We start from the raw sequence: 21,483 nt of genomic DNA, 5'->3' as shown, positions 1-21,483 counted from the left end.
TGCAAATATAGCAGTAAATTGGAAGAGAAAGGATCTTTAGAACCTTACAACAACTACACTTAAAGATGTGGTAAAATTCTCCAGGCTCCACTCAAATAAATACAAAATGGAAAGATTTACAAAGCTTGTGGTTATAATTCAATTTGAAAATAAAACAGATCCAGTGGCATGGGAGAAAAGCAACGTTCTTTCCTTACTCCCACACCCTACTCCCACCTTTTTTCTTCTTCTTATAAAAGTAATGTATGCTGGCCAGTCACAATGGCTCATGCCTATAATCCCAGCACTTGGGGAGGCTGAGGCAGGAGGACTGCTTGAGGCCAGGAGTTTGAGACCAGCCTGGGCAACATAGTGAGACTACCCCCTCTACAAAAAATTTTAAAATTAGCAGGGCATGGTGGTGCATGCTTGTCATCCCAGCTACTCAGGAGGCTGAAGTGGGAAGATTACTTGATCCCAGGAGGTCTAGGCTGCAATAAGCCATGATAGCACCACTGCATTTCAGCCTGGGTAACAGAGCGAGACCCTGTCTCAAAAAAAAAAAAAAAAAAGTATGTTTATTTATTTAGAACAATGTAAACATGGAAAAATGAGAAAAAAAAGTCATCAGTCTCCATCTAGTCAAAATAGTTACGGTTAACATTTTGGAGTATATGCATTCTGTCTTTTTTTTCTGTACATATATATTTATATAGGTATCAACACATAAAATTCAAAGGACTCTTTTAAACATTTTTCTCTTTACTCACTGCATTGCTGTTGCTGCAGGATACTTTTTCTCTTACGAGCAGGAAACTACACAAGTTAAAACTGGCTTTGGAGATGTACAGCTCATTGTACCAGTAGTTTGCACAGTGAGGTGTACACCCCAGGGAACCAAGGATGTGGGTGTGTTTTGAAATTAATACACCAAATATTTTGAACACTGCTGTACTGGAGTTTGTTATTTTATTTACTTACTTAATTAATTAATTTATTTATTTTTCGAGATGGAGTTTCGCTCTTGTTGCCCAGGCTGGAGTACAATGGCGCGATCTCGGCTCACTGCAACCTCCGCCTCCCGGATTCAAGCAATTCTCCTGCCTCAGCCTCCTGAGTAGCTAGGATTACAGGCATGCACCACCATGCCAAGCTAATTTTGTATTTTTAGTAGAGACAGGGTTTCTCCATGTTGGTCAGGCTGATCTCAAACTCCCGACCTCAGGTGATCCGCCCACCTTGGCCTCCCTGGGATTATAGGTGTGAGCCACCGCGCCTGGCCTATACTGGAGTTTAGTTTATCCACTGGGCAGGTTGCTCAAGTTCAAACTCCCTAAGCAGATATTCAGCGAGTATCTTACATAACTGGCACAAATGAGGTCATATCACGGTCAGAACCTCTGTATGCATTTATCCCTCCATCTACTTCATTGATAAAATGTCTGTGTTCGTGAAGTGTATTTTGATAAGGAGACTATCTCTCCATCGTCTAATAAAATGAAACTGATGCATGGTGTGATGACGTTTTTTTACTTTGTATGTAGCAACAAAGATATGTTATGGGAAAGACAGCTTCCTCATTCCCAGGGAAGTCATTTTCTTCTGAGAGTCTGAGTTTTATTAAATCACCAAGTACCATCTCCCTGTTTGTGCTCCCGATGTTGGTTAACAAACAAAGAGCAGCCAGGGGAAACCCTGCCTTTGATAGTCACCATACATACAGTATGCTGTTTTGGTTATCAATTGTATGAAACAAACCACCCCCAAATTTAATAGCTGAAAGTGATTTATTATAATTTCTCACAGTTCTTGGTGTTGACTTAGCTTAGCCAGGGAGTCTTCTGCCGGTCTTGCTTACAGTCTCTTGTATGTGACTGCAGTCATATAGCAGCTGGAGCTGGAGTTCTTTGGGGGCTTGAATAGGTGGGCTCGAAGGTCCAAGATGGTTTCTTCATTCACATGTCTGGTGTGTTGGTTCACATAGTCTCTCTCTCTCCATTTAGAGTTTCATCTTCCATGACTTTTCCCATGGCCTCTCTTTCCATCAAGGTAGTCAGACCTCTTAGGATGATGGCTGACTTCCAAGAGTATAAAATTAAAAGCTGTCAGGGCTTTTTCAAGCTTAGGTTAAAACCTGGCATAATGTCACTTCTGGCCTCTTTCCATACCTTAAAGCAAGTCGCAGGGCCAGCCATGCTTGTTTCAATATGAGGGGACTAGACAAATGCCTCAATATCAGGAGGGGTGGTTTACTGGGTGCCATCTTTGGAAGCTTTCTATACTTTACACTGGACAAAGTAGAATTTCAACTACAATTCTAAAAGATTATTTTCTGGCTCAAACATGGAGAACAATTGAGAGGAAGTGACAGAGAGAGGAAGAAGCCTCAAAGTGATGGAGGATTTGGAAACAATCGGTACTTTCTTGCACCTTGCAACTTGGCAGATTGGAGCACAAAGGAGGTGGAACTAGGGGGTCAATGCATCACCATTATCCAGACTTCTTATACCCAGAAGACTTACTTGATGATACTTTTTTTTTTAGACAGAGTCTCACTCTGTCGCCAGGCTGGAGTGCAGTGGCGTGATCTCGGCTCACTGCAACCTCCGCCTCCTGGGTTCAAGCAATTCTCCTGCCTCAGCCTCCCCGAGTAGCTGGGACTACAGGCGCGTGCCACCACAACCAGCTAATTTTTGTAGTTTTTAGTAGAGACAGGGTTTCACCACATTGGCCAGGATGGTTTTGATCTCTTGACCTTGTGATCCGCCAGCCTCGGCCTCCCAAAGTGCTGGGATTATAGGCGTCAGCCAGAGCACCTGGCCAATGATGCTTATTTTTTATGAGCAATCTGGAGCAAGGTATCACAATTGACACATCTCAAGCATGTAGGGAAGGCTGTCTTCCCAAAGACAGCAAATAATTCAGGAATCAATGAAAAGGTACAAGAGTCAATAGAACATAAAACCAATTGGAGGGTATTTTTCCCAAATAGTAGCGAGGAGAGCCTGGCAGCAAAAAAGGATCCCATGGCAGCAAGACAGGAGAGAAAAACCAGCACTTCCTCTTTCTTGTTCTTTCTTGCTCCTCCAGAGCTTCTCAACATGCATTATCTGTGCCCTCCTAACACAATAGGCAGGTTTGGAGGGCAAAGCAAGGGCTCAGGCTCTCATATGAAGACAATCACATTCCAGAGTCTGCCAAGACTGGGCACCTCCTTGACGTGGGTGGTCTTGAGAATGGGGTTCCCTTTACTTGGCTAAACCAAATGCCAAACAGCTTTTCCTTAGTGTTTGTTTTTCTCAAACAAGTTCAAACTCTTATCATATTGCTCCCCTCCCTTTGAAAATATGTACTCTGCAGATGCCTGAAATAACATACTCTCAGCAAATTGCAGCATTGGAAAAATGAAGGTTATTTCATTGAGTCTAAACTCAATGGAAATTTTGTGGCTTAACAAGGAAATACCAAATACTTTATAAACTCCTTTAGAGCAGTAACCATGTCATATGACTCTGGTATCTCCTACCTACTAGGCTCATTGTCTACCTTCTCTGATGTCGTAATTTTAATAAGTAACTTGAATTGTTAACAATTTACTCTTGTCTTTTTCTTGTACTCAGAAATGTTATTTTATTATTATGTCTCTGCATCTTTCATGTGAGGTCCTTTGCAAACAGTTTTCTCCTAACTTGTTTTCATTGTGCAGATCATGTTGCAGGGTTTTCACATAACAGCTGAAAGGAATTAATAGGAGTTAAAGAAGCTTGCTTCAATTACAAGTAATTAATTTAGGCTTCACTTATCTCAAGGAATATCTGAATACACAAATTTACACATAAATCCTGGGAGTGTCAAATTATGCAACCTAGAGAAAGTAAGCTCTGCAGCTTTTTGGGCGTTGATCGCTATAGTCAGGGGTGTGTGTGTGGTTTTTGAATGAAATAGCAAAACCACTGCCAGTATTATCTACTTCACCTGGTTTTGAATAATTCCAGGAAGCTAGAAACTGAAAACCAGTCTTGTATAGAGTTAGAAAGATTGTAAATGCAGAAGAGGAAGAAAAAAACAAAACTAAACCATTTATCTATCCTCTTTGAACCCTTATAAGAGTTCACAATATTCCTGGTTTCAAATACTTGAAGTCTTCTCTGGGCAATGATTAATTTTTAAATAATTGTTTTTAATGTAAGACATAAAACATACGCACTGCAGATTTAAAGCATACTTGGAAGTAACAAGGAGAAACATAAAAATCGTTGATTCCACAGCATTTAATATATTGGTAACCTTCAATTTTTTTCTAGGCACGTTTTTATAAAATGAGCCAATACTATACAAACGTTTTTGTAACTTCTTTTTTTAATTTGTACTATTTTGTGAGTACGCGAAAAAGAAATTTGTAAAGATTAAACGATTACAGCATGTTGTGGTATTACACACTGTTGAAGGGCGCCATCTGTGGCGTGGTGGCTGTGCTTTGGTGGGAAGAGGTTCTCTTGGGGTTCCCGTTTTTCTCCCAGCTCTGGGTGGGCAATACTGACCACTCTCCGACCTAAAGGGGCTTCTCCGTTTGCCTTTGACGACCTGAGCTTAGGAGAATGGAGACACGTGGGAGTTCAGAGGAGGGCGTTCAGGGTGACTGCGAACACGAGCTGCCGGCGCTGTCCACATCTTCCCTGGGCAGGGCCCACTGGCCCCAGCCCGGGAAGGGAGCAAGGGCGGGAGGGCAGTTGGCAGTGGCACGGTCTGGGTCCAAACCTTTAGCCCCCCCACCCCGGCTGGCGCCATTCTCGGGCGGTAAAGTGAGATAAAAGCAGGGCAAGGTTCTGCAACTCCAAATCAGGGAGGCGCAGCTCCTACACCAACGCCTTTCCGGGGCTCCGGGTGTGTTTGTTCCAACTGTTTAAACTGTTTCAAAGCGTCCGAACTCCAGCGACCTTCGCAAACAACTCTTTATCTCGCGGGCGAGAGCGCTGCCCTTATTTGCGGGGGAGGGCAAACTGAACGCCGGCACCGGGGCGCTAACGGAGACCTCCTCTAGGTCCCCCGCCTGCTGGGACCCCAGCTGGCAGTCCCTTCCCGCCCCCGGACCGCGAGCTTCTTGCGTCAGCCCCGGCGCGGGTGGGGGATTTTCGGAAGCTCAGCCCGCGCGGCCGGCGGGGGAAGGAAGGGCCCGGACTCTTGCCCCGCCCTTGTGGGGCGGGAGGCGGAGCGGGGCAGGGGCCCGCCGGCGTGTAGCCGATTACCGAGTGCCGGGGAGCCCGAAGGAGCCGCCGACGCAGCCGCCACCGCCGCCGCCGCCACCAGAGCCGCCCTGTCCGCGCCGCGCCTCGGCAGCCGGAACAGGGCCGCCGTCGGGGAGCCCCAACACACGATCCACAGCTCATCATGATGGACTTGGAGCTGCCGTCGCCGGGACTCCCGTCCCAGCAGGTGCTGCCTCGGCCCTCTGGGCCCTGCGGTGGTGCCGGGACGGGGGCGGGGGAGCTAGGGAACCGCGGCCCGGGAGGGACAGCCGCAACCGGCTTCCCCCACGTCTGGCCAGAGCCAGGACCGCGGCGCTGGCTAGAGCCGCCGCGCTTGCGCCGGGGCAGGGCGGGGAGGGGCAGCGGGGACGCGGCCGGGTGATCCGACCGACCAGGAGCCCGAGGGCGAACAGGTGGGAAGTTGCGGGAAGGTCTGGGGACTGAGCCCGCGCGCGTGGGCCTTGGGGGAGAATCCAGCCGCGTCCCCGGGCCCCAGAGCTGGGACTCCGGAGCCCCTAAGTTTGAGCGGCCCGGTGGGCGGCGGGGCAAGAGGGGGCGGACGCTGGCCGTCTGAGCCGGCGCGGCCCGGCCCTTCCGGGGCTGCGCGGCTCCCCCGCCTCGGTGCCGGCAAAAATGTGCCTAGTCACGGGGCCGCTCTCGGGGGAACTGAGGTCGCCTTCGGGCTGGGACCCGGAGCCCCTTCGCCGCGCCCCAAGACCTCCTTGAGTGCGGGCTGCGGCGCGCTCACCCCGCTGGGCCGTCTGTGGGCGCTGCTTTGCGAAGTCATCCATCTCTCGGATCACTCTCTGGCAGCCTTGAGCTCTCTTGAAAGCCCAGACCCGGGACGAGGGAGGAGCGCCTGAAGTGCCCAGCGGGCTCAGAAGCCCCGACGTGTGGCGGCTGAGCCGGGCCCCGCGCACTTTCTCGGCCGGGGAGGGGTTCGGGCCCGGGCACCCGGAGTTGGCCCCTCGTAACGCCGCGGGAAAGTGCGGGCGAGGGCAGTGGACTCTGAGGCCGGAGTCGGCGGCACCCGGGGCTTCTAGTTCGGACGCGGTGCCCCCTGGTGGCGCTCACCGCGCGCGTGGCCTTGGCTTCCGTGACAGCGGTCGGTTGGCCGTCACAGCAGCCCTCGGTTGGCCCTTTCCTGCTTTATAGCGTGCAAACCTCGCCGCGCCAGGGCCAAGGGACAAGTTGGAGCTGTTGATCTGTTGCGCAATTGCTATTTTCCCCAGAGCGGCTTTGTCTTTGGATTTAGCGTTTCAGAATTGCAATTCCAAAATGTGTAAGACGGGATATTCTCTTCTGTGCTGTCAAGGGTAAGAGTTGCGAGTGTAGATTAGAATTTCTATTGCTTTTAGTCTGTTAGTAATTTTTTGCTTTCAGCTATTATTTCTCCCATGAGTACTTTATATATGTTTCCTTTTCAGTTGAGAATTTGCCTCAATTTCTTAACATGTTCCCCCTCTTCTGCAGGGGCAGAGAGTGGAACGCTTGCGTTTCAAAATACTTGCTAATTTCTGTAAATTGTTATAAAAGTGAAAAGAAGTTTCTGCTCATCCTTTGTAGAAACTTTAAAAGTAGATATTTATATTTCTAACTTCTTTTGTAAATGAATTTTAGGAAAAAATTGGAATTCAAGGAAATGTGTACTTGATGTACAGTAAATACGTTTATGCTGTTAAATGTAAAGTTTTCGGTTAATTCCAAAGATCTATTGTAAAGTTTTAAGTTATGGACAATGTATTAATTGTGCTTTTTTTCCCCCTTTAAAGATGTTTGTCTTGAACTTTTCCCCAGTCTTCATTGGGATTGTATTCTTCTGGTTCCAACTAGTGAAGAATTAAATTGTACCTTCCGATTTATTTAATAGCTGCTGTTCAAGAGTTATCTATAGGAATGCTTGTTTGACTGAAGGATATATGATAAAAATGAACTTTAGTTTTTCTAATTTCCGGAATTGTCTACAGCCCTCTATTATTTTTGAATTTTTCTTTCTTTGCTGTGTAATATAACATTCCTTATACAAAAATGCGTGAAGCATATGTACCGCATTAAGTGTGTATTTTCCAATTACGTTTGATAAAAATAACTGCTTTTCTACCTTTGTAATCAGACATCGATTTGCATATTTGAAAACAGAAAAAGAACAAGAAAATTTAGAATTGATTTTGTTTATGATTCATATTAGATTGTTGTCATCCATAAAGATTTGAACAGAGTCAAACATTTTCTTGACCTTTTGTCAAAAAAACTCTCCAGGTGTGAAGTGGTAGTAGGATATAGTTTTTCACCTTCTGTGCAGAGGATGTGTTGATAAACAGGGCAGTAAGGAGAGCCTTAGATTCAGTATCTCCATTAGTGGAAGGAACCATCCATTACTCTTTTCAAGGGTGTCTTGGAGAGATAAAGCACTTTCCTAGATGAGGGATGAAGTTGATATTGAAATAGACCGATGAGGTTATTTTTAAGTCAAACAAAAGAAAAATAGGACAGGCCTCTCATCTCCTGAATGAATGTTAAGCAAAGAACAACTTGACTTTTTAGATATGTGAAAAATCTCTTGAGAGGTTGTGGAAGCAGCATGTAGGAGGATAAATGCATAACTCACATCAGTCTTTTACGCATTAAAAATAACTTGGGCCATTTTGAAATCTTTCTTTCTTGCCCTGGGTTCTTATAAGCAATGTTGGGGGAAAAACTGACTCTGTCTTTAGGATTACCAGGAAAAGTTGAAAGCCAAATGCATCATTTTTCTTAATATTTGTTTTTATTGAGGATAAATCATGTTTAACAAAGCTGCATGAAAAAAAGGAACCCAACAAGTACATTTTTTTTTCTGGGAATTTCCTCTGTCCTGACTGAAGACATTTAATGGGGGTTTTGTGTCAATATTTCCTCCTTAACTGGTCCTCAAGCCTGGGTTAACTTTTCAGTATGCAGGAAGAATTTGGCACTAAGATAATAATAGATAAGTTACTGGGCACGTCCCTGGGTGCCAGACATAATTGCTTCACATGCATAATTTTACAGTAACCTCACGGGAAATATTATTATCCCTGGTTTCCAGGTTGGGAAAACCAGGCATAATAGTTAGATCAGGCATTAGGTTAGGAAAGGTTAGGAGAGAGGCATAGAGAAAGGCCAGGACCTGCTAAGGTGACCAAACTATTGAGTGGCCAAGGTAGCATTCAAACAGGTTTGACTCCTGGGGGCTTCTAATGACCACTTCCAGACTATACCAAAACTCCTTAAACTCTAAATAGGAAGAAAAGCTCACACTTTAAAAAGTGGGTAAGTTGAGATTTGCCTATTCTGGGGGAAGGAGAGGCCGGAATATAAAAGATTAATGTCTGCAGCTTTCCATTTAGCAAGACATTTAATCACTGTATGTGATGTGGGGAGGTGGACCTTGTTAAATACAGGGAGAGTGAATACAATCCATCAATGGAATTACCCACTGTGGTCCTTTTAAGGAAGACACAGAGGCCTCGGTGGATTCAATTTAGAAAGGCAGGACTGTTTTTTTTTTGAGATGAAGTCTTGTTCTGTTGCCCAGGCTGGAATGCAGTGGCCTGATCTTGGCTCACTGCAGCCTCCACTTCCCGGGTTCAAGTGATTCTCCTGCTTCAGCCTCCCGAGTAGCTGGGATTATAGGCACCCACTGCCCGGCTAATTTTTGTATTTTTAGTAGAGATGGGGTTTTACCATGTTGGCCAGGCTGGTCTGGTCTCGAACTCCTGACCTCAGGTGATCCACCCGCCTCGGCCTCCCAAAGTGTTGGGATTACAGGTGTGAGCCACTACGCCAGTCTGTTTCTTAATATAATAATAATTTTAAAAATTTCTGATGTTTGGCAATGTCCAAGATTCTGCCTCACATTTTTCAGAAACTGTTTGCCTTTTTTCTTAATTAAATCTCTTAGCTACTGGAGTCTTTGCCTTTGTTTGCCTTGCTACTTGGTATATTTCTTCTGTTCCATTGGCTCTTTTTGTTTTGAAGTAGTGCTCAAAAATAAGTTTGGTAGTAAGAATATGGTGAAGAGTGTGACAGACAGGGTTAAACCAGGCTGAAGGAAAGAGAGCAGAATGGGGAAAATTTGAGTTGAAAACAGCTAGCAGAAAGCTGATGGCGCAAATTCAACCCTAATCTCATGTTTTGGCACTTCTGAACTATAGCAAGCATAAGGGCTCAACTCTTATCTAGTTGAAGCTTACTCTTGGGTCTTTGAGAATAGTACATCTCAAAATTAAACACTTTCTTAGTCCTTATTGTTAAGTTGTTTTTGGAATTATTGTCTTATTTGTCTGAATTAAGTGTGCTGCAGGACTTATAGGATCTTATGGATGATTTGCCTAAAAGTTGGTCCAGGTCAACCTCAGGGCATTTAAATGCTTGGTCCAGCCACTTTCTGAAAGTTGACTGAAATATGTTGCACACCAGGGTAGAGGAGGACAAGTTTACTAGATGTCATTTTTAACCTGCTTGTCTTCATCTCTGACTGTAGAAATGTATATTCATTATAAGTTTGCCACAAATAGAGAATAGAGTTTATTCTTTGATCATCTAATTTCTAGGAGCTATTGAAATTTCACTGCTACCTGCTTTTAAATAAGCGCCAACAAACATTTATTAAAAGGGCTTTAAGGTATAGGCCAAGATTTATTCAATTGCTAATGGTATGTTTTCTGTAAATGAAAGCAAAAATATGTTCAAGTGTATAATATTAAATATTAACATTCAGAAACTGTTGGAGAAATACAGATGGCTTTTTTTTTTTTTTTTTTTTTTTTTTTTTGAGACGCAGTCTTGCTCTGTCGCCCAGGCTGGAGTGCAGTGGCATGATCTCCGCTCACTGCAAGCTCCACCTCCCGGGTTCACGCCATTCTCCTGCCTCAGCCTCCCGAGTAGCTGGGACTACAGGCGCCCGCCACCACGCCTGGCTAATTTTTTGTATTTTTAGTAGAGATGGGGTTTCACTGTGTTAGCCAGGATGATCTCGATCTCCTGACCTCATGATCTGCCTGCCTCAGCCTCCCAAAGTGCTGGGATTACAGGCTTAAGCCACTGCGCCTGGCCTAGATGGATTTCTTATACCAGACTATACCCTAGACATGAAAACAAGACTGTTAAACAAAATCCTGTGCTACCTAAAGTTTGAGCCTTCTGTGTGTCAGTTTCTGCCATAATAAATAACTCTTAACTATGATTATTAAGTATATTAAGAACTTTGAGTAGGGGAGGCACGTTTAATCATTCGTTTTTATGGCATATATACTATAATACCTGTGTGTTGCAAATCCTGGTATTTAAAAGTCTTTTTGTGTATTTGAGCATGTAAGTTTATTTGGTCCAAACTGCTGGTACTAGTAAAGACAAGTCCAGGGCATAAGTAGGACTTACAGCACCAAGTTCGTCTTTTTTTTTTTGAGACAGAGTCTCACTCGGTCACCCAGGCTGGAGTTCATTGGTACAGTCTGGGCTCACTGCACCCTCCACCTCCCGAGTTCAAGCGATTCTCCTGCCTCAGCCTCCCAAGTAGCTGGGATTACAAGTGTGTGCCGCCACACCCGGTTAATTTTTGTATTTTTAGTAGAGATGGAGTTTCACTATGTTGGCCAGGCTGAAACTCCCGACCTCAGGTGATCTGCTCACCTTGGTCTCCGAAAGTGCTGGGATTATAGGCGTGAGCCTCTGCGCCTGACCTCCAAGTCCATCTTTCAAAGGCTCTGTTGATAATTGACTCTTGAGAGTCATTACAGTCCATCAACAGCCTGTATTCTGAATATTTGTTTTTAATTCTAAGACAATGCTAAATAGCCATTCCAAATAAGGTTAGAACTGAGACTTTAGGGCCTGTATTATCAGCTGTACACTGACAAGCTCTGAACTCTATTGCTTTTTCAAATCAGAGAAGAAAAATGAGTAAGAAAAGAAAAATATGGATCACTTAGGCTTTGATGCCTCCTCTGAGTTTATAGTGTTTACCTTCTGTATTACTTAGGTGATCCTCTCTAATGGCATTTTAAATCTCTCTTGATACTTGTCTTACTTATGTATCTGTTTTTTTTTTTCCCTCTATAGTAGATAGAATTTAGAGATATATGTGTATTTTAAAGTAAGATACAATTTACGTACCTTACAATTTACCCATTTAATCTAATTCAGGGTTATGCAACCCTATGAATTTAGTAGTTTATTCATAGAGTTATGCAACCATCACTGTAATCAATTTTCAACACCCTCAAAAGAAACCCCATATCCATTAGCAGTCACTCCCCATTTCCCCTCAACTCTCCTGGCCCCTGGTAACTACTCAGTTATTTTCTGTACCTATGGATTTGCTTATTCTGGACATATCATGTAAATGGAATAGCATGTAAATGGAATCATACAGTATTTATCCTTCTGTTGCTGGCTTCTTTCACAGCAATATGTTTTCAAGGTTTAAAAATGTTGCAACGTATATCAATAGCGTCATTCCTTTTTATGGCTGCATACTATTCCATTGTGTGGCTATACCACATTTTATTTATCCAGTTGATGATCATTTGAGTTGTTTCCACTTTTTATGTTTCTGTTTGTTTCTTACAGCAGTGGTTCTCAAACTGTTGTATATTAGACTCACCATCAGTATTTAAAAAACTAATGCCCAGGCCATAACCCTCATGAAATCAAAATCTCTGGGGGTGGGGCCCAGGCATCACTATTTTTTAAAGGTTCTGAGGGGATTCTAATGAGCAGTCAGGTTTGAGAGCCAGTGCCCTAGGGCAGCAGTCCACAACCTTTTTAGCATCAGGGACTAGTTTTGTGGAAGACAGTTTTTCCATAGAAGGAGGTAGAGGATGGTTTCAGGATGAAACTGTTCCACCTCAGATCATCAGGCATTAGATTGTCCTAAGGAGCTGGCAACCTACATCCCTTGCATACTCAGTTTACAACAGGGTTCCGGCTTCTCTGATAAACTAATGCTGCTGCTAATCTGACAGGAGGTGGAGCTCAGGCGGGAATGCTCGCCTACTGCTCACCTCCTGCTGTGCGGCCTGGTTCCTAATGGGCCACTGACCCCTCCGCAGCCAGCAGGTGGGGACCCCTGCCCTAGGGGACCCACCTCAGTGCTTGGTATCCATTGAAGTGTATAGTGATTTAGAAAATCTGGTTAGGATGTCTTATTTAAATCATGAAAGCAAGTGCTTTTGTCTTTGATCACTGCCCTTCACAGCCTTACAGTTAACACCTACATTCAGGAACTGTGTTTCAAAGTGCCTGGCGAGTGTTTGAAACTCACTAAATATATATAACCTGGGCTCATTAAACCCCTCCAGAAGGTTTGGGTAACTTTGTTATGAAAGGGCTTCCCTGAAGTGGGTCAGCAGGATTGCTCTGTGTTTTTTCAGGAATGTGGCCTGTGATAACTTGCAATCTAGATTATTTGGAAATAGCACTGAGAGAAGCCAGTGAGGACAGAATGCTCAGAAGCTTGGGATAGGTGTTGAACATCCTGGAGGCCAGGAGGGAACACTGTCTTACTCTAGGAAGCTGTGTTCCTGGGCCTCATTATCTTCCTCCGTTAAAAACAAAAGACTTAAATCTCTACAGCAACTTTCAGCAACTTCATTTTTTGGTTCTCTGTATCTGCCTGATAAAGTCCCACTTTGTAGTGGCTCCCACTTATATTTACCTAAATGGCTTTTGGGTTGACATATTTGGAAACTGGGGCTAACTTCCAAACTGTTGGCAACTTGTGTGTGGGTGTGCGTGCCACAGCACAGCAGTCCCACTTGAGAGACTTGATGGTGTGATGGTCGGGGGGCTTCTGAAGCTGGCTTAGCCCCAGCCCTATACACCCACCCCACAGATGGTGGGAACAAGCCCAGAAGAGAGTGGGTAACTCTGTCCACTGTGGCCTCCACAGCCAAGGTTGCCAGGCAGAGCTCACAAGGCCCAATTCCAGTCTTGTCTTTGACCGTTGCCCCTTTGTGTGGGGGGGTGTATTTAGTCACCTTTCTGGAAGCATGCTTTTCTAATTCTAGTCATCAGTAGTTTGTTGCTTTAAGATTTTGAAAATGGTATCCTGTTATTTTACTTAGGAGTTTCGTATTGAATGATGTACATAATGTGATTCAAGTACCTCAAAACAGAAGGACTTCAGTTAAGATTTAGGCTCTATGCAACATACACTTCTTGCATTTTCTCATTCAATGTCCTTTCCTTTTTTTTTTTTTTTTTTTTTTTTGCAAGAATGTAGCTGACATTCAGAGTAGATTAGTACCTTCAATGTCTGTGTGAAAGAAATGACCTTAATATGAGGACAATATTGACTGTGTATTTAGGGGGCCCACTGTTAAGGCGTATAGAATTTTGCTTTATTTCAGACCTGACAATCTCTTGTCTGCTCTGCTTCTGCATAAAATTATAATACTGCACATGGATGTAAAACCCAACCTATTCCCTGCCTAAGGGACTAGAATAGAGGGAAGAATGACTATAGTTCTTTGTTGCCTTTTGTGAAGGTAACAGGCACAGAGGTATGATGCATGATGGAATTATATACCTCTTCTTGAGGTGTTTGAGGGCTGACTAAGGACCTGTACTTGCAGTACTGGGGCCAGGGAGCCTTGCTGTTGCGTCTAGAGAGTGTTGAAGAACCATGAATATTTCGCAAAAAGAAAATAATTTTTTTAACCATTAAAATTCCTGGTAGTGACTTCCTCTGGCAAGTAAAAAACTCTCATTTTCCTTAAAAAATGAGAGTTTTTTACTTGCAGTAGGAAAACTTGCCAATTTTTCATGTTATTTTTATTCTTGATGATTCTCAATGAGACATAATTAAAATATACATAGAAAAAACAACCGTAGGCCAGGTGCGGTGGCTCACACCAGTAATCCCAACACTTTGGGAAGTCAAGGTGGGAGGATCACTAGAGACCAGGAGTTTGAGATGAGCCTGGGCAACATATTGAGACGCTGTCTCCTCAAAAAATTTAAAAAATTAGCCGGATCCAGTGGTGCACACCTGCAATTGTAGCTATTTGGGAGGCTAAGGTGGAAGAATGGCTTGATCCCAGGAGTTTGAAGGTGCAGTGAGCCATAATCATGCCACTGTACTCCAGCCCAGGCAACAGAGTAAGATCCTGTCTCAATGAAAAAAAAGAAAAATCAACCCTAGTGGACTGGAACAGGGCTGGTTTACTTTGTGTCAGCTGCAGTGCCCCCACTCGCCAACCCACATGTTCTTCTCCTGCTGGTTCCCAAGCAGAGACCAGGACCAAGAATGAGAATCATCCTGTGGGTGCCGGTTGTATCTTATCCTCCAGAGACAGCACTTCACCCTCTGTTAGAAACTTCTTTACCACACTGCCTGTTTGGTGAAATCCTTAGGGCAGTGACTTCCAAACTGTGATCCAGGGGCCACCCTTGGTGGGAGGATCAGGAAGGAGGGGGAATGTATCTTAAGAAAAGTTGGGGGAAGCTCATATCTCTTCTCGTTGATCCTGAGAAGTAAAGTCTTTCCTCCTCAGAGAGATGCGGGTAGACATGACTCGCCTAGATAGAAACTCATTCGTCTCCCTCCCTTCTGCCTCTGCAGGCCTCTTGGAAGTCTGGGTCCCCGGGAGTATGCGGCTCTTGCTCTGTGCTGCAGGTTTCCAAAGTTCACTTGATAACAGTACAATTGTGCTGTAAATTGTGCAGTAATGGAGATTGAGGAAACGATTAGTCTTTCATCTTCATTCATGTTACCAGCTCACTTCCTATGGTGTGAAAAGAACCAGACTTTGGAGTTAGGAGACATCTGAATACAGACAGAACTGGCAAGATTATGGGGAAGAAAAGGGAAAAGTAATGAATATTTTCAAAGAGGTTAAGCCATTTGGCCAGGACAACACTGCTTGCAGGTAGCAGAACTGGGATTTTGACTGTCCATAATCCCTATTCTCTGCTTGTTTTACTCCTTCCCTCTCTTCTTTCTTTTTTCATTGTCTAATGACCTACAGACATTCTGTCAGCTGCTAAAGAATGAGGGACTCCTTTATAAAGATTGATAGGACAGTGCCGCTACTTAAGGAGTTCCTTCCATGTGGACCAGTGGGGGCGCTGTTGACGCATGGGCTGGACTTCTCTTTGGAGCAGAGTCCTGTTCCACGGATCGTTGTGACAAGCAGAAAGTGCCCCACCCCACCTCCATACAATTCCTAATGCTCCTGGGTGATACAACCGCCCCAGTGGAAGCACGATGGTGCATGGACTTCTAGAGACCATTTGAAGCCAGGACATTGCTGCTTGTTCTTAGGAAATGGCAGAATATTACTTTCTTGTTTTTTGTAGGGAAGCCTGCCATCTCCCCAGGTGGCAGCTTGTTTACACCTTTTATCCTAACCTGAAGCAGGTGATGGGACAGAGGTCATGGAATATAATGAAAGTGCCACAAAGGTAGAGTCTGGGTATATTTTATTTACGCAGGTAGAGTGACTTGTCCAGATCCCTTCAGGCAGAGCAACATTTAATATGGTAATTGTTACTGCTGAAGTTGGCCATTTCTCAGACCTACAGCTGCAAGGAATTGGTAACAAAAGGATAAACTAAACATTGTTACTATTTTAATTTTCAAGGAGATGAAGTTAAAATCATATATGTCATATCTCTCTGGGGCTTAGCCACCTTTTCTGCTGGGCACTTTTTGAAGAAGTCTGAATACTGAGATAGGAGAGTAAAGGGGGGAAAGTAAGTTTGCCCACTTCTCATCCTTTTTCTGACCATCAGCCTGAGGGAAGTAACTAGAATCCGCTAAGAAAATTCACTTAATCAGCAGTTGATTGATTGTTATATTGTCCACATTGCAAAATTCTTTAAAGGATATTTGAAGATATGATCACATTTGTTCTCTTACAATCTATTTTATTGTTTATTTGAAGGGGTGAGTGTTAATAGTTCTTAAGATATCGTACTTTATTTCCAGTAGCATATCCAAGAAATAATTTAGAAGTATTGTTAATGGGAATGATGTTAAATAATTTTTCTATGACTAGTAGTTGGGACATATATGATATAAAACATGGTATCTTTGTTACTTAAGTAATTTGAACTCTAACCCCATATATCTTAGGTAGACAATGAAAATACTGAATTGTGAGTCTAAATAATATACACTTACTCATTCCGCAACTATTTATTAGGTATCTACACACCCTAGGAAACTTTCAGGGCATGAAGCTGTTTTAATCTTCCAAGATAATGCAGCACGTATCCCCCTTGAGGGACATTTGTTTTTCAAATTGCTCCTCTGTGTCTCCTCTGCTTAGGATATGAGTTCCTGTAAGTAAAGACTGTATTTTAATCTTTTGTGTAATTCTGATGTCTAGCGCCATGCCTGGTGCTTACGTAATAGTTGCTCAGTCAGTTTGAGGGTGAGTCCATTAACTGCCCTCTAGGAGCTTGATATTTAATATAAACTAGTCTGTAATACATGACAATGCTGTGACAGTGCAGATGAGAAAATGTGACTTCTAACTGGGGTGCTCAGAGAGGATATCCTGGAGGAACTGCCATTTTAACTAGACTTTTCTTTTAAGCAGGTAGATTTTGTTTGGTTCAGGCTTCAGCTGGAAGCCCAAGCAATGGTGCAGATATGAGCTGGACTATGACAGAATATTGGGCCAGTGGGGCTGACAAGGTTAACTTGGGGGTTGCCATAGAGGGCCTTCAGTGCTCATGTGCACTGTTTCAAGTTTGTACAGGGCATCTGGAAACCATGGAAGAAGATTCTGGAAAGGGCAAGGCAGGTAAACTGGATGTGGATAGGAAGTTACTGTGGCAGGTGAATTGGAAGATGGACAGGTTGGAGGCAGGGAGATGGTGAGCGGGCTCCTGCCAAGGTGTAGGTCTGAGCATTGTTGTGACGGCTTAGTTGGTTTGACATCAGCACACAGATTGAGGATCTGTCATTGTAACTCTAAATTGTATCCTTGTTAGACATGTAAAAATAACTTTTTAGAGCCTCCGTTTTTAAGGAGGGAAGTGGATTGTGCTCAAGCTTGCATGCTCCGCTGTTCCTGTGCTTTAACAGATACTCATCCACCAGTGTGGTCACTGATGAAAGGAGAGGAAAAACTAGCCAGAAGTTGCCATTTTGCTTAAAGAATGGATTCCTTTCTTCCTCAAGGTGGCACAGAGAGTTTCTGTCTTTTTACCCTTCTCTTAGATTGATTTACTATTTTTAGTAAATTCTAACAGTCTGATCCTTGCTTCTAATTACAATGATTAGCAATATTTGCCCAAGACAAGAAAAAACAATTTCCTCTCTTTTCTCTCCTATGAGCTTTTCCTGTGAGCCCCAAGCAGACAGATGTGGACATCTAGCAATGCTGTTAACAACAGCTGCAGTCCGTTGGACTCTCTGCAACACTGGGCACGGTACAAAATGCTCTGACAAACTCTTCTGCCCTTTGCAATCCTTACTACGCCCTGTGAGGTGAGGAGTATTCTTCCTGTTTTATAGGTGAAGAACTGAGGCAAAGAGAGGTTATGTCATTAGATTTTACAATAGGGTGTGTTTCCGTTTCATCATCTTTACATTGATGTTACTGTGACATCATCTTCCTAGAATTAACTAAGTGAACTGGGCACAGGAAATAGCACATGGCACACCTTCAGCAAATGGTGGTTGTGATCATTTTCATCATTCCATTTCTTCCTGAAAAAAATCCCTTTTTTTTTTTTTTTTTTTTTTTTTTTTGAGACAGAGTCTCACTCTGTCGCCCAGGCTGGACTGGTGTGATCTCGGCTCACTGCAAGCTCCGCCTCCCGGGTTCACACCATTCTTCTGCCTCAGCCTCTTGAGTAGCTGGGACTACAGGCACGGGCCACCACGCCTGGCTAATTTTTTTGTATTTTTAGTAGAGACGGAGTTTCACCATGTTAGCCAGGATGGTCTCGAACTCCTGACCTCGTGATCTGCCCGCCTCGGCCTCCCAAAGTGCTGGGATTACAGGCATGAGCCACCATGCCTGGCAAAAATCCCTCGAGTTCCAGTGTAAACACTCACGCCCTTTTTTGCTGTTTGCTATAACAGCATTCTCCTTGGTCTTCTTGTCCTTGTGTGAGGTCCTGGTTGTTGTGGAGACTGAGGTCTTCTGAGACAGAAAACCAACCCCATAGCAAGGCCTGGTGTGTGCCCTAGAATGGCAGAGGCCCCACACGTTGCCCCGGCTCCTCTGGAAGACCCTCCAGCCTGTCTGCTGGATTCCTTGTACTTATGAGGATTGTTAAACCATCTCATAGGATTCCTTTCCAGACTCAGCCCTTCACTTGTGGCAGCATTTCTTACTCTGAGGTTCTGGGCCTAGAAACCCAGTGTCCATAGGCAAGGTCTAGGGACAGAGAGTTTATAGAAAGTGGGAATGCATCAGTGGAAGGCTAAATCCAAACAGGAACTGAGCTGGCCTGGGTGGCTTTGTCCTTTTGCCATCCTCGTAACCCTTTAAAGGCTTTAAGACACTTCTTTTGTAATAACTACCCCTAACTAAATTTGGCCAGAGCTGTGAAGGGAAAGAAAATCTAAGACCCTTGAGGGAGATGACAGCCGAACGTTTTACATTTTTACTACCTTTGTTGTTGCCATGCACGGCTGATACATAAACAAGTAATGGCCTCATCTTCTATTCTTTTATTTACTAGTTAGACCCAGAACCCTAAAAGGTAGATGCTTCTCATGGTCATTTGGCATTTGCAACAGGAGCTGAATTTATTCATAGTACTAATACCTCATCCTTGGACATCCTTGGGTTGTCCGATATTTTTAAGGGGCATTTACATCCTTTGTTTTTCATATGGAAAACTTTTCCGTAAGGGCTGGTATCATCTTGGCCTTCCATTGCAGGAACAGCATAGGGAGGTTCGGTGGCTAGGCCACAGTTACCCACACGGCTAGGTAGCAGCAGAGGCCCCACCTGGCACCCCCTGGCTTCCTAAGCACATCGCACTGTGCAGCCTCCCTGAGGAAGCCTCGAGTGGATAGGAACTCTGGTTCTTTAAGATAAACCTGAGTTGGATCTCACTGTCACCATTTATCAGATGGGGCGATGTCTTCAGGCAAAAGTACTTAACCTCTCTGTTTTTGTTTCCTTACTCCAAAATGGTAATGATCATACTACTACCCACCTGGGTGGATTGGTGTGCGTATGAAGGAGGTCATGGGGACAAGTGGTTGGAAGAGTGTTGAGCACATAGAAAGTACAAGATAAAAATGGTGGCCATTATGTTACTAGTTAGACTATATCATACTTGTCTTTATCTGGGCTTAGAATCTTGACACTGAGATCTTTCATTCTCAGATCTTAATATGAAAGCTTACCAGGTAAACACTACCCCAACATAATTATTTAGTGGGTTCATACATGTGAAAGCAGTTGAAATACAATTTCTGAACTCCGGGTTAATTTATATCTTTAGTTGGAACAGGTAGTACCCTCCCAGCACCTAAGGCCTCTCACTTCTATCCATTCTTCAGATGACCTTTGCAATAGTCATGGTAATTGAATAGCATCTGCACCATAACATTGTTGAATAACATCAAAATGATCCATTTAGCCATCATGAGCCTTCCTAGTAATTCAGACTCACACCAGTTCTTTCAGGTTATTGAGTAGCTTTTACAAATAATTGCTAACAGTACAAATACTGTCTCAGGTATTTTGGAAGGGTGAATTTTCCCATTGATTTCAGTGTATCTTTAGGAGGTAATTTGCAAAACCGAAGAGTTTGGTTCTGTCAAAGTCACCCCTAAGGAGTGTGGAGGACCACATTGTAGGTTTATGCAGCACTGTCCCTCACGCTTGAAATTTGGCTCATGCAACCAAGGAACTGAATTTTTAATTTTGTTAAATTTTGATTTAAATTTTAAAACAGAAATAGTATAAAATATTTTTCTGTTAAATATACCTTGTAGTGTTGGCAAGACTACATTTCGTGTTACCATGCTGGGTAAGATTTCTTGTAGTGTGTATTGTGTTTTGTCGCCTCGTTAATAATTTTCTTATTTTGGTTGCATGTTAAAATAATTTTGGATATATTGAGTTAAATAAATATATTGTTAAAATTAAATTCACTTGTTTATTTTTTTGTTGGTGAGGCTAGGCTACTAAAAAATTTAAAATTACCCATGTGGATTGCATTATATTTCTATTAGTGCTGCTTTAGCTGAAAGTAGCCTATTTAAAAAAAAAAATCATTATTTTCAGACTTATGGACTTCATAGAATCAGAGGTATTTAGAGGAAAGGATCCTGGGGGTCACCTAACCCAGCTCCAACCTTTTGCAAGTGATAAGACCAAGGCCAGAGGCTACTATAAAATGACTGACCTCCTCCCAGATGGGGACTGGATCCCAGTGGCTTTATAGCCTTTGCCTTGGATCCTGGTTTTACTTGGAAACATAGCAGACATCAGAGTTGCAGAGAAATTCTACCAGACCCGGAGTGAAGAAAATGCCTTATTTATTTATTTATTTATTTATTTATTTATTTATGGAGACCGGGTATTGCTCTGTGGCCTAGGCTGTAGTATAGTGGCAGAAACATGGTTCACTGCAGCCTCAACCTCCTGGGCTCCAGGATCCTCATGCCTCAACCTTCTGAGTAGCCGGGGCCACAGGTACGCGCCACCACGCCTGGCTATTTTTTTTTTCTCTTTTGTAGAGACTGCATCTTCCATGTTGGCCAGGCTGATATCAAAACTCCTGGGCTCAAGTGGTCCTCCTACCTTGGTCCCCCAAAGTGCTGGGATAACAGGTGTGAGCCATCATGCCTGTTTTGGCAGTTTTTAGGGGCCCACACTAATTTTGAGCCAGGTTTGCGCTTGATAATGTAATGCTGGAGGCTGAGCAGGGGAGATGATCTGCCTGAAAGGGCTGAGAACTGGGAGGCTCTTATTCCTATAGTATTGAGCAAAGGCACAGTCTTACAGAACCACACAATATTCAGAGCTTGCGGGTTGGAGAAGGAAAGTCCTCTGAAAAATAAGAAAGAGAGTACAGAGGCCAGGGGCGGTGGCTCATGCCTGTAATGCCAGCACTTTGGGAGGCCCAGGCAGGCGGATCACCTAAGGTGAGGAGATCGAGACCAGCCTGGCCAACATGGAGAAACCCTGTCTCTACTAGAAATGCAAAATTGGCCAGGCATGGTGGCGCATGCCTGTAATCCAAGCTACTTGGGAGGCTGAGGCAAGAGAATCGCTTGAACCCTGGAGGCGGCGGTTGCGGTGAGCTG

The 21,483-nt window shown here is 43.9% G+C and overlaps 1 protein-coding gene across 7 annotated transcripts in view; it reads left to right on the top strand.

Moving 5' to 3' along the window:
* The window catches only part of NFE2L2 (NFE2 like bZIP transcription factor 2), a 161,932-nt gene that overhangs the window by 122,257 nt on the left and 18,192 nt on the right, over window positions 1-21,483 (top strand). Inside the window, exon 1 of one of the 7 annotated variants that reach the window (XM_001145876.7) lies at window positions 4,957-5,412. The exons of 3 other annotated variants lie outside the window; for them this stretch is intronic. In XM_001145876.7, coding sequence (XP_001145876.4) covers window positions 5,368-5,412 — 45 coding nt within the window. In that variant the 5' untranslated portion in view covers window positions 4,957-5,367. Of the gene's footprint in view, window positions 1-4,956; window positions 5,413-5,522; window positions 5,639-6,281; window positions 6,542-15,097; window positions 15,119-21,483 lie in introns of those variants that run through there. 3 more of the 7 variants (XM_009443801.5, XM_063790593.1, XM_009443802.5) reach the window with 3 other exon arrangements.

The sequence above is a fragment of the Pan troglodytes genome, chromosome 13 (assembly GCF_028858775.2).
Source record: "Pan troglodytes isolate AG18354 chromosome 13, NHGRI_mPanTro3-v2.0_pri, whole genome shotgun sequence".
In the NCBI taxonomy this organism is placed as follows: domain Eukaryota; kingdom Metazoa; phylum Chordata; class Mammalia; order Primates; family Hominidae; genus Pan; species Pan troglodytes.
The sequence above is the reverse complement of the archived record's forward strand: the minus strand, read 5'-3'. Positions and strand labels throughout refer to the sequence as shown.